At 38.2% G+C, this 13,769-nt stretch overlaps 1 protein-coding gene across 3 annotated transcripts in view; it reads left to right on the top strand.

The window, feature by feature from the left end:
* The first annotated feature begins 6 nt into the window (after positions 1-6).
* Positions 7-13,769, top strand: part of HOOK1 (hook microtubule tethering protein 1) — a 31,587-nt gene continuing 17,824 nt past the window's right edge. For 2 of the 3 annotated variants that reach the window (XM_026069031.1, XM_026069029.1), the window contains exons 1-6: positions 7-83; positions 7,104-7,189; positions 9,382-9,454; positions 9,776-9,826; positions 11,425-11,557; positions 12,516-12,583. In XM_026069031.1, the coding sequence (XP_025924816.1) occupies positions 33-83; positions 7,104-7,189; positions 9,382-9,454; positions 9,776-9,826; positions 11,425-11,557; positions 12,516-12,583 (462 nt within the window). In that variant the 5' untranslated portion in view covers positions 7-32. Of the gene's footprint in view, positions 84-6,964; positions 7,019-7,103; positions 7,190-9,381; positions 9,455-9,775; positions 9,827-11,424; positions 11,558-12,515; positions 12,584-13,769 lie in introns of those variants that run through there. The other variant, XM_026069032.1, reaches the window with a different exon arrangement.

Here is a 13,769-nt window from a genome sequence, read left to right as displayed (position 1 = left end):
GAGCCGGCCGGCGGCGGGAGGAGGCCGCCACCATGGAGGCGAAGCCGACTGACCTCCTGCTCTGCGACAGCCTCATCCTCTGGGTGAGTGTCGCGGCCGCGGCGGGAGGGGGTGTCCCGCCTGCCTGCCTACCTGCCTGTCCTCCCCCCCCCCTGCGCGGCGTCCGGCCCCCTGTGAGCCCCGGGCGGGCCTCGCTGTCACAGAGCGGCCTCCCGATGAGGCGGCAGCGGGGGGGGGGCGCTCCCTCAGGAGCGGCCTCCCCCCGGCGGAGCGGGGCTTTTCCAGTCAGACCCTCCCCCCCACACCCACCCACGCCCACACCCACCCAACGGTCGGGTCACGGCGGCCGGGGGCTTCGCGGGGGGCGGGCGGCCGTTGGGAAGGGCGGGCGGGCACCTGTTGGGCCCGCGCCGTTGCCGTGGCGACGGGGGCGGGGCGGGGTGCGGGGGCGGCCCCGCGCCCTCCCCCTCCCCCCCCAGTTCTCCCGCGCGTTCGTGGCTTGTGTGTGCTCGGCGTGGGCTGGCGTTCTCGCTGCCCTGGAGGCAGTGCGGCGGGTTCCCGCTGCTGCACCCCGCTGCTGCCCCTGTCAGGGGCTTCAGGGGGTGGGAGATCCGAGTTAGAGGCAAATGGACAGAAAATGACGATTATGTGGGTAAAAACGCCGCGGTAATAATGCGGTTTACATAATATATATGTTTATTTTATATCCTCCCCCCCCGACTCTTGCAAAAGTAATAGTCTTGAACTGTAGGTACAACCTCTGGAATATCCTATAGGTCCAATTAGTGGTTTTTCAGCAAATCCTTTAATGTAGAAGCCTCACAGTAATTAACAATAACATTAAATACATGCAATTAATTTGAATTCAGTTGGCAGAAACCTCAGAGCTGAGCCTGAACTTCATCTCCTACCATCCTTTAGTTGGTTAGAGCATTTGTTGCAGCCAGATGCTGCATACTGCACGCACAAGAAGCATGTATTTGTTGGATTCATTAATCAAGCTTCCTTTCTTTTTATCCCTTCTTCTTTCTGAGTTTTCTCTGCTTTCTTATCTGTAATTCTGGTCATGCAGAGATGCAAACCTGGCAAGAGCGTGTTGTACTAAATAATAGAGCAACTTGTGCAGGTGTTGCATAAAATCTGCAGGTAAGGCCAGAACTACTTTGCATGGACTGTTCCTTTAGCAATAACAGCTATTTGGGGTATGCTAAGTGTGGAAAAAAGGGAAAGAATGGGTTATTTTAGAAGCATTATGTAGAGCTGGAAATGAAACCAGAGATGAGAAAAAACACAATGGCAAAAGTGATTTAGCAGTAGCTACCAAAAAGATGTTCCTTCTCCTTTCTGCATGACAATACAAAAGTTTTAATACAATTCAGTTTCTTATAAAACACTGAAGAAACAGCTTCCTCCTTTCTTTTCCTCCCTCTCTTTTTCTGTTAGTTACCTTGTATGCTAATGTTTAGTTTGTCTTTAGAATTCTAGACATCTTATGCTTTACCTCTCCTGGATTGGGTATTCTTTATCTTGTAATCGATGCATTCTCTTCTTTCTCTTCTTTGTGCTCTTCAGCTTTGTATCATCTGTTCATAGATGAGAAGAATAGCTCTGTCATGATTCTATTGCAAAATAAATTAATGAAACAGCTTGAGCAAATACATTCCTGAACTCTTTCTCAAACTCCTTTCAGCAGTGTTGAAATATGTTTACAATTCCTGCTTAAATATTTTAAGCCTAATTCTTATTTTTAGTTTAGTCATGTTACATAGGTCTAATTACATAACTTCTCTTAAAGTGCATTCTAATAAAGCCTTAACCAGCCTTAGCTAAAAGAACATCATACAGGGTCATTAGTGTAAATGAATATCTAGATCTGTATGTTCCAGTTGTGTATGCAGTACTTGGCAGATACATGGCCATATGCATGTTTTCAGATCTAGCACCTTGCTCCTGTGACCTAATTTATAACTTAGTAGAAGCTGAGTGTAACCAAAGATGTGTTTCAAAGTTTCTTTCAACTTGAACTTCATAGAAGACTGAATAAGAAAAAAAAATCGATCTTACAAAGTAGAGCTTTTTTAAGGAGAGGGGAATGAAATGCTTTGCAGTTGAAGAGAAAAGGGTTCTTTAACTCTCTATAGTCCTAATGGACAAAAAAAATTGAGAAATCTATTAGTATAGCAAACACATGTTCACTCTGCTCACAATTTTTGGTGTTCTGCTGCCAATTCTTGCATTTTTATTTTAGCAATTTTTATACTAGAAAACACGCGTTCCGTATAGGAGAAAGTATGAATAAAAACATTATTTAGTGTTCCTGCAACCCAGATGTCATCGGACTTAAATTTTTAAGGATATTACCAAAAAAACTGTAATGGAATTGCATTAAATTATACAGGGAATGTATTTGAGTTTTCAAGGAAAATTGACTTCTGATAATGCTTGTTACCATTGTTTCTGCAACAGACTTTAAAGTTGAATTTTCTAAGAAGTCCCACAGAAAGACACACTTTGTTTACTCTATGTGAAATAAATCTTAGTATTTTCCACTTCAAGGTAACAATGGAGCGATAAAAGCAGCAATCAGTAGGCCTGGTGATGCTGTAGTATCTTCTATGCTTAGGTGCCATTAAAATAGGTGTTTTCTTTACTATAGTAGAGCAGAAGTTTCCTGGATGTCTTCTGATGTTTTACCTCCCCAAAGTTTATTTTGTCTTTGAATCCCAACTACAGCAGGCATCTGGAGAAAAGTCTTTGTATGTGGATTAATTCTGTGTAACGAGTCCTCTCTTGAGGTATGGCCAGTGTACTGCCGTGACTTTGAAGTATCCATTAGGTACTTTGCAGGACTGAGGCATGCTTTCAGAGTAGCCTTAGAATTCCTGACCTTGGGTTTTTGCAGTGCTACATTGTGTTGATGTTTTGGTGTATAATTTATGAGATAGCAGCATTGTTTAAAGCGGGGGGACTTTTTTGGATCACTTCTGTGAAAATTTACTTTACTGGTTTGTTTCTGTTCAGTTATGATCCTCTTCCTAAAAGTGTGTTCTAGAAAAATGATTTGAGTGAACATAATCCCAARCTTCATATACACAAGTTAAAAGCTGCCTAAGAAAATAGTTTTTAAGCCATCTTGGAAAGGAAGAGTGCTTGAAGTCTGGCAGGGCTAGTTCGTCATGTCCAGCTCTACTGAGTAGTGTTACAGGTTTGGTATGTTTATTGAAGGTATTTTTATAAAAATGAACTTTAAAAGTTTTTTTTTTTTAATCTTATCTGTCCTGTCACAAGTCATTTGTTATGTGAATAAATGCTACCTTATGGATAGTCGAACAGCTATATATGGTAATATCTTCAATAGAAAGCTTTTTCCACGATAGATGTATTCATATGTCTCTGTCTGGCACTGGCAGCATTTGTAATGCTGTCTTTCTCTGTGGCTGAGTTATCATTACTAAAATTCTGGGATTAAAAATGGGAATGTTTATTATTACTTCAAAATCTCTTTGACTAACTATAAAACCTGTATCCCTAGCATATGTAATCTGGGTGTCAGCTGGAGTACCTTAACCCTGGATCCTCCAGATGAAATTGAGGGCATATTTTTCTCAAGTATTGGATGGGTTTCTAGAGTTGTACTGCATAATGTGAACGTAGTCTTGTTTAATCTACAGCTGTTTGGTAAATCCATCAGTAGATCCAGAGAAAAGGCATAGTGCTAGGTGATGTAAAATCAAATTTTCAGTTTATATTATCAGCATAATAGCTGTAGGTCTGGGAGAAAAAAATTTGCTCCGCATGCAAGAGCAAGTAGCAGGGTGCGTTTAAGCTATGTTCATGGCTGATATCTGAAATGGTCTTCAGCATGAGTAACAGCATGTCTTTGAAGCTGTAGTTAGAAAAACTAATTGAATCTGAAAGACTAGTGTTGCTACAGTACTGGAGTCCCTGATTGCTTCTAACAACCTCTTTCTCCTGCTCCCAGCTGTCAGTGATTTTTATAAATACAGAAAATCTGTTTTGAGGACCTTATTCGGTTGGCATGGGGGTTTGGAGAATACACAACTAACACTTCTACTCTCATTGTTTCTAGGCACAAATGTAACTTTTAAATATATGAAGAAACAAAGACTCTCAGTAGCTGTCCTCAACTGTTCTCAGCTTGCTAAAAAACTGCAAAACACACAGAAGCATAGAAAATGCTAAAGATGCAATTCGACTTTGCAAGCAGATGCAGATTGTCAGGCAAAATTTGTTGGATAGCAGTGAGGAATTCTGGTAGTCCGAAGTGATTTGGGGTTGCAGGGGGAGCACCCAGAGAGAATGTGCTCTTTGGGGTGACAGTCTTGCTTTTTGCTTAGTCTTAATTAGCTGTTTCTATTCTGAGAGATACTGACATGCATAAAGCAGTGTTGCACGTCACAAGGTTGTCTAAGGCTTTGTTACTTGCTTTAACAGGCTTGAACAGTCTTGGTTGTAGAAGCAAAATGGTAGAACCTGTTATCTTACTTCTTCAATTTATAAGTATGTATATCCAAATGACTGTATCACAATATTGTGCCATAAAACTCTGAATTCTGGCATGCCCAGTTTTGACTCATAAGCTTCCAAGCCCATTCTTGAGTCGTCATTAAGGCTGTTGTAGTGTTAGAAACCAAGGCTGTCAATCACAACTGCTTCAGGTTGTGTTCTACTTAATCTTTTATGTAACCTACAAGGGATTATTGACTCTTTGCTTGCTCTAATACAGGATTAAAAAATACTTACATACTAAAAAAAAATAAAAAATAAAAATAAAAAAGGCTCCGTCTGCATATTTTTCTCTTCTGGGCTTGCTTAGACTTTGTTTTTAAAGCAAGGAAACAAATTTTCTGAGAACATGGCTGGTCTTCATAAACAGTAGGTGCAGTGACTGCCTCAAGTTCTCAAAACTGGAAACTGTGCTTTTCAACTACTTCTGTCCCAGTAGCTACATTTCCCCAAAGCATTAGATATGGTCATTCATTGGTGGCCTTTGAAGAAGCTAAGCTGTCCCAAAATAATTGGGAAAGTCTTCTCACAGATGGACAGATGATTTAGGACATGATAAACATAGTAAGTATAAAAAAATCAATTTTCATAGTGGGCAGAGATTATAAGGATGTGTGCTTGGTTCCATTCTATTCAGCGTATATATTTCTTAATAGAAGAATTTTGTTTTAGTTAAGTTTCTCTTAATTTTCCTCCGTTTTGGATACTGGGTGACATTCAGGTAATTCCATCCTATAGATCTTAAATAAAGGAAAACCAGAAAAAGTGAAGAGAAAGGTGACCATTCTCATCGGAAGTATGGAAGAGCTTCCATACAAGGAATGGCTAAATAAATTAGGACTGTTCAGCCTGGGAAAGACACACTGGAAGGAGATGGGTATGATAAGGGTCAGTACAGAGAGCTTGTTCACTGTCTCTTTCTGCACAGGTACTAGGGGGTGTCAAGTGAAGCTAGTGGGTGATGAGCTCGGACAAGAGGGGATGGTCCTGCAGAATCTGTGGATGCTGAGTTTGTGGCTCCAAAAGTGCCTCAACCAAATTATGGAAGAAAACTCCTTTGAGGACTGCTAAAGACAAATCTACTGTCAGTGGTTCAGGAGTCCTGAGACACAAATTCCCAGAGCCTGATGGAGTATTTTGAGGGGATAGGGTGGTACGCTTGATCTGTTCTGTATTCTTTTTCCTTTGTATAGTCTGGCAAAGACAGGCTATAGTATTGGATGAGATTTTGGCTGGACTTAGTACAAACACAGTTTTATGGAGCGATATTCTGAGGGCCTAGTTATCTCAGTGTTTTAAAGCTTTATACATTAAAACTAACAATTAAAACTGCATGCAGAAATTAGTAGCCCAGCAGAAGAGCTGCCTATGGATCTATAACAGTAGTGGGAATACATCAAGTTGATGGGCAGATGCTTATTTATCACATATAGAGCCGATGTGAAAGTATATTGCAGTGCTGTACAGGGCTGTAGAAATGTTGAAGGTATTCCTGTGACTTGAGTTACTTTTGGAGAAGCTAGCTGCAAAACATCTGAACTGTTGAAATTTAATCTTTAGGATGGGAATTGCATCTTGTTTGTATAGTCATAGTGCAAAGGGACCATAACTATACTTGTGTCTGGAAGCACCAATTAGAATACAAAAGATTGTAAAAATTCATATGGGATAGGTCAGGCAACTAAACTGTAAAAGAGTTCTGTCTATAATCTGGTTTTGTAGTAGGGATGAAGAGTGAAAATTGGGTCTTTCTGCTTAATCTTGACAGAAATATGTAGATGGGTAAAATTGCATACAGCCCTGTGCTTAAACATTAGGAAGTGTAGATGTTTGATAACTGCTATTTATCAGGAAAAGATATGTGATTTCAGGATATGGTAAAAATTTCTTGGGTRTATAACAGTATTTTTGAAGTTGTATGTTTTAATAGGAACATCTTTATATTGCAAGTAAATATCTTGTCAGCTCGCAGGATTTAAAATTGTTCAGTCCTCCTCAGCTGTCTTCATATCCATGGAGTGCAATAGCTCTCATATAACTGCGTTTTTCTGTTTTTGCATAACTCTTTCTCCCTTACTCTTTGCCCCAAAATAATCTCAGGGGTCTCTATTGATGTTGTGTCTTATGTTATTAAGTGCAGGTAGTAAAAGACTGGATTTGTTTTTCCTCAGCCTTCATTCTCTGTTCTGGTACCACTTTCTATTTTGATAGTATGTCTCTGGAATGAAGCACTCCCACCTAATCTGAAGGATGGATAAATATGACTTTAGTTTCACAAAGCAGTATTCCATAATTTGATTTACAGTAAAAGGACCAGCATGAAAAAGCAGAGCACGGATACTAACTTTTAATACTACTATTACTTTTAAAACTACTATTCATAATCRACAGTCACACTTATTGAGATAATTGGGTTGACTTTCAAACCGCATGGTTCAGAAAGGATTTTGATGTTTCGGGCTGCTTAAAGGAGGAAGACATCTTGCTAAAGGTTTGTGCTTTAAAGAGGAAAAGGGTAACTAATTTCCTGCCCTTCTCTCTGTTGATCAAGAAACATGTTGTTTTCCCTCTTTTAGTTGCAGACATTCAATACTGCTGCACCTTGCAGAGATGTTCAGGATTTGACTAACGGTGTTGCCATGGCACAGGTACTTCATCAAATGTAAGTTGATGCTTAAGTTCAAAGAGAAGGTATTTAATGTCTTGAAGTTCTTGTATTTAGTGTGCGTAGCCTCTTCCCTCACCACTTGGGAGTGGGTGGTTATAAGAGTAGGCATTTCTGACTTTTTTGGGTAGTCATAAACTTACAATAGGCAGTTTATAGTAGAAGATAAAATATACCTTTACATTGTTGTTTTGGGCTGATGTCATAGTTGAATAATAATGTGAAAGAATAGAGGTGGTGACAGGGAGATATTCATTGGACTCCATTCTGTTTTTCCTGTCCAGGACTACTTCTACAACCTTTTTTCCTCCCTAATCTGCTATTGATATTAGAAGTAACTGGCAATGGTAGATTGAATTATGAAATAGTCTTGTTTGCTAATATATAATAATTGAATTTTGTCTCCTTTGTTTATGCTGAAACAAAGGACTCAATAAGATTGTTACTATTTTTTTATACTTTGGTTTCTGTATTGTCAGCTCATCAAGAGGGAATACAGCAGTATTAAATTCAAAATAGCAATATTCCTGGAACCATACTTAAGGATAAGTGGGCACAAATGATACGATCGGGTTTAGTTTTTCCATTAACACTATTTCCATGGATATCTGTACTTCAGGTGATATGTTTCTCTTCTTTGGCATGAGGAACTAAAAATTCAAAAGGTGTGTCTTTCTATTCTCTTCCTCTTGGGGCAGCTCAATTTAACATAGGCTTGTGTTCTAAATTTGAAATACTAACTTATCTACTTGTGTGGAAAAAGGTGTTGGGAATGTTCTGTGGCAGTTCTTTATTCAAAAAATAATACTGGGACAATCAAAAACAAACCTACTTCAAATGATTCCATGTTACTGATGTGATGACAAGTGGTAGTGGGCTGATGGCACGCTGATTTAAAACTTGCAGTTACCTCAGACATGACTGTAATATCAGTCTCTTATTGAAACAGTATCATCGCASAAGTCATCGCTGAAACTTTATTGCTGCTGTTGACTCAGATAATAAAAGGGAAGATTGAATTACCATCTCTTTATCTTGCTATCACCTGTTCACACTGTATCTTTGTTTTTGAAGTAATTTGTTAGTAATCAAAGCCAAAAGAAGACCTCAGTCCTTGAAAATGTGCTGTGTAGAGACAGAGCTTGCTCTTTTCCTAGGGCCTGGCAAAAACTGATTCAGATTTGCTTAGTCAGGGTTCTCTGAGGGTCACTTCCCAGTGTCGCTACACTGTGTGGGTTGACAAGCTCCCTTGTCACAGTGGCTCAGCAGGGCTTAATTTAGTATGTCCCTGCAGGATGCCACTATTTCTAAAGTAGCAGATCAGTCAAACTACCACGTCAGGCTGCTAGAATAAGAAATAATCGCCACTCACGCAGGTGAAGGTTTGTTAGTAGTAGTCCAGCGTAGTAGCTAGAACATGGGCTTACTGCATGGCTGTTTGTGGTACTAGACTGCTGCAGGCCTTGAGTAAGTTGCTTATTAACCCTACTTACATATCAACAAACTTGGTTGTAAATCATCTTTTATTAGGTGCTCTGAAACCAATGAATAAACAGTATTGTGTAAAAGTTAGATATTGTTAGATATGCTGCAATTGTGCCTCTTGGCAGCTCAGTTAGCGTAAACTCCTCTCTCAACAATTCATCCTTATTTATGCCAGTGAAGTGAATATATATCTGCCTGGAGGACCAACCAGATTCAGAAATTATGAAATGCCAGTAGTGTGTTTCTAAAAAAAAAAAACAAAAACAAAAACAAAAAAAMCCCACTTTTTCTTGATAAGTGGCTTTGACTAATTGTAGTGAATGTTTACATACCCAAATGTGCTAAAGTAGGTATTTAATGTTGGTGTTAGTTTATTTAAAGCTTATGGCATTATGACCATTTTTTTTATGCATTAAAAACTCAGCAAGGCATTCACATACTTGTATCCCTAGGTTTCCTAGCGTACTCAAGCATATATTGAAATTCCTCCTGCACTGAAAGATAGTGTCCGATGTGGTGGTGTATGGCCCATAATACAGCAGGCAGGATAGAAATTCCCTGTGAAACAGTTATAACTTGTAATCTCCAGGAATTCATGTTTCATCAGAGACCGTAGTAAAACATCCTGATAATGCAGTGCTGATAGTCTGGTATCTTATTTAAATGTGTGCTTGTTAATGTTTAATTATTTAATTTCATTTTAGAGATGTTGCCTGGTTTGATGCATCTTGGCTAAATCGCATTAAAGATGATGTTGGTGACAACTGGAGAATAAAGGTACTCAAAACTGAAGTTAGTAAAAGTTTTGTGAGGCTGGGTGTGGTGTCAGTCCTGAGTGTATCTAACAGTCTAAAAACTACAGTTCAGAACTAAACTCAGATTAATTATTGAGATTAATTTCAATGCATTTGAATTTTAGTTTAAGTGTCTGCCAGCATTTTGCATGGGGATTTTCTCTTGCAGTATTTCTCTTTCCCTAACATTACATGTTCTTCTCCTAGAGCTGTTGTGTAAACATTTGATTATAAATTTTTACTTAATTTCAGAGAAATTAATAATTGTAATAAGTCTGTAACGTTTTCTTTCATGTACAATTAGTCCAGTAATCTGAAGAAGATACTGCAAGGAATTATGGACTACTATCATGAGGTATGGAAAAAAGCAGCATTTTTTGTTGTTGTTCTGATCAATAAACATCTCTTTCACCTAGTTAATTTTTTTTATTCTAGCAAAGTAACATATTTTAAGGGCTGTTTTGTAGAAGATATGTTGCAATTATCTGGTTAAATGGGATGTTTGAATTAATATAAAATTACTATGATGCATTCAAAAATCTTTTGGGCGTATGCTCATATCACGTATGTATATATATACATGAGCATGCTTCTTTTAGATAAGATTCTCAGAACATAAGCTGGAAATCATGTCTCTGTCACTGCCCAGGTGAGTGCCAGAAGCACCGAAATGCAAAATTCTGCTGACTTYTGTGTGTGCGTTCATGTTTGGTCTTGCCCAGTGAAGTTTTAATCCCTTTCTACTCAGCAGAACAGATTCAGTAACTCCTAGCCTAGTTTTTATGATACTCGCCTGCAATTTGTGAGCTACAGTTACAAATCCTTGTGGGCAGAGTAAGGATTTTTGTTGGTTCTCTCTTGTGCAGGATGAGTGTGATAGCCATAAAAGGGTGCTGCTTTTTGTTTGAGGTTTTAAACAAACAGATGAACAAAAACCCACTGTTGATGAATTTTTTTATGAAGCTTGGCTACAGTCATGTAATGGGCATGGTCTGGAAATCTTACCAGCTCGTCTTACTGTTTTTTGGCTCATGCCTGAGCTTAGTTGTGAGATTAAGTGCCAAGCTGTTCCATGGCAAGCCCAAAAGTAGAACTTCTTCAGGTTTATGAGAATTTTTTTGAAGGWCTAGGGAGCAGCTGACTTTGGATACACTTTTAATATATATATTTTTTTATTTGGTTGTCTATATTCCTTTTCTTATCTTGTCATTGATTCTATTGGTAGAACAAATCAACTCTCTCATTTGAGGGCTAACCCAGGAACTTTTAACTTGTAATAATGCTTTATCTTCTTGTAGAATAGATCATTCAAAAAGCATGCAAGTTATTAAACTTTCAAAATTTGTATTCTTTTTAGAAAAAGTTAATCTCTTAAGAAAAATAAGCTCTTAATAAAGTGCATAATTTCATTGCACTGAATAAGTTCCAAATGTTTTGAGTAGGTGTGGCTATGTTCTTAAAGCTGTCTGCTTTAGGTTAAGTTTAGGCCTATTCAGAGGCAAATTTGAGATGCCGAATTTGGTAAAAGTCATTTGCTAGCACTTGATGGAATACCCCTTCCCCCAGACGTGCACCCAAACTGGGGAGAGTGGAGACAGTTTAGAACTGCCTTTTCTGGCCCAAGGTAAGTACAGTCCACATGACAGATGAGTTTTGCATATGAAGCTCTGTAACAAACAGGGTGAGAACATCTGTTTTACATAGACATCTTCAGATTTCCTAATTCGATACTATTATCTGTGTACTCTCTTATCAGATGTATTTCTAGTGTGCATCTCAACAGCTAATGTTCAAGATCTTTTGCTTTCATGCGTGTTATGGTAACAAACTTTTTAATAGCCTATATTTTTTGCTCTGGATTGTTTACTGAGTCCAGATTTCTTACGTGATATTAAATGTTAATGTTGCATGAAATTGGGAGTTCATATTTACTTTGTCTCCAATTTTTTTCAGTTTTTGGGTCAGCAGATATCAGAAGAACTTATTCCTGACTTAAACCAGATATCTGAGAATTCAGATCCCACTGAACTGGGCAGGCTTCTGCAGCTTATTTTAGGTTGTGCAGTCAACTGTGAAAGGAAGCAAGGTACATACTACTTTCATCTGTTCATAAAACAGCAAACTTTGTCTCGGGAAGTGTTGATTAGTAAGATGTAAAATAAACTTTTCTCTCTTCTTTATCAAAGTCTTTACTGTTAATTTATTGTATTAGCATGCATACTCTGAAACTGGAGTTCACTTAAAAGCAAAACACCTACAGAAAATTTGTCTGTATAAAACTCGAACTTTGTGCAGGGTAGAATAAAATATAGTCTGCAGTGTTTGTGTGTGTGTTTTTTTTAATTTTTATTCCTAATTGTTAAAATATGTACCAAAACCTAAAACTTACTATTCAAATGCCAATCAAGCAAATTAGATTAAAAACTGATATTAGAAACTGCCTTTCATACTGTGTAGACATCCCTACAGTAAGAGAAATGACATTTACACTTTTCTGACCGGATGTTGTACATAATGGAAGCTTGTTAGGCCTAAATGTACAGATATCATCACCTGGAGCTTTGCTGCTGTTAGAGCTCTATATGGGAATAGTTCTCAACTATAACTGAAAATACATACAGAACACTCGATTTCTGAGGTCTTATTTTAGCTTATCTGGCATGGCTTAAAAAATAATAGTTTGGGGTTTTTKGGGGTTTTGTTTGTTTGTTTTTGCATGATACATGCATAAAACTGATATTAAAGATATGTTAGCCACATTCATTTCTCATAGAGCAGGATTTGTCTGCAAGCATGTTGTGCAAAATTCTGTTATGGTACAGTTCTTTGGCATGTCATGAATAATTTGGATAACTGCATGTAAGATAATCCAGCATGTTTATGTTGATTACGGATAGCACTGTATGTAAAAAGAGCACTGTCTTTGGAAACAGCTTTTCAGAGAATAGTGTCTTTTGTATCTTTCTGCAAAAGGTCCATCATGTTGTTCAAGTCATTTAGGATGGACGTTATCATGAGTCACTACAAGTTCTTCTCTTTTACAGAACACATACAAAATATCATGACGCTAGAAGAGTCTGTTCAACATGTTGTCATGACTGCTATTCAAGAGGTAAGCAATAGTTTACACAGCCTAATGCTTTCAATTGAGGAGTTTGAATATTCATTTATTGATCTTTGTTTATTCTTTAATCCAAAGAAAGGTTAAGGAAGTGTAAGTGCTACTCTAAATTGTCTGGGTGGGTCAAAAACAAGAGATGGGGTTTTGGTTTTAGTCTTGTGTGTTGAAAAATATACCTTATGATGATGATAAATGCTTATTACTTCCTACTTTGTACAAAAAATGTATCTAGTTGTTAACTGAAGCCAACCAGTGATTATATGGCAGTCAGGTTACAAAGTTCCTGCTCCAGGGCTGTAGTCTTGGACCCCATGGTTATGCTGATCATAACCATTTGTGAGGCTACATCATTTTGACACATATTGTTCCGATAGCTGATTTGCAAACTCTCAGCCACATCTCTTCGATTTTTGTCACTGCACCCTCCCACTTTTCCCCTGACATCTTCTTTTATTCTTACCTGGATCATCTTAATGGTCTTACAGCTTACAGCATAGCTCTGCAGTCTGTCATACTTGTGAGCTTCAGGAGTGTGAAGCAGAGAATTGAGGGAGGCAAGAACTACAATGCTGACTTTGTTGAAAAAAATGTAACATGTAATTGCACGCTCATCAACGTAACAGTAGAGATGGTAGCAGGCTTAAAACTTACTGATTTAAATTTGCTTTATAATTTTTAAAGATGTTAGCATCATATTGGTAGAAATACAACAAACAGGAGGCTTATGGATTTATTTGACTGATCAAGCACTCCTGAACAAGATCTAGAAATAATACTATATCTCCTGAGTAAGAAGTAAAGCCCTTTCACTGTTGACAAGCATACTGATACATATATATAGTATATTTATTTTATTTATATATATGTAAAAATAAAAAATATATATATTTGTATCAGTGAAAGCTGTGCTAATCTTCCAGGTGTTTGCTTCATGACAASGTAAGTGACACAAACAAGTGCGATAACTATTAAATGCATGAGTGAAATCCTGCCCTCTAGTCCACTCCCTTCAAATTGACTAGGGGCTTGCCTCTGATTTAGCAGGACAAAGATTCATCCAGTAAGAGGTTACTGCTCACACTTGGCTAATTTGGGGGAAGAAGTCTGTTCTCGTATTCTGGATTTGTTTTAAGTCCTTTACCCACTGTGAGGTGATTTTTATTATTATTAATCTGCT

Source organism: Apteryx rowi, unplaced genomic scaffold (assembly GCF_003343035.1).
Source record: "Apteryx rowi isolate R43461 unplaced genomic scaffold, aptRow1 scaffold_284, whole genome shotgun sequence".
In the NCBI taxonomy this organism is placed as follows: Eukaryota; Metazoa; Chordata; class Aves; order Apterygiformes; family Apterygidae; genus Apteryx; species Apteryx rowi.
The sequence above is the reverse complement of the archived record's forward strand: the minus strand, read 5'-3'. Positions and strand labels throughout refer to the sequence as shown.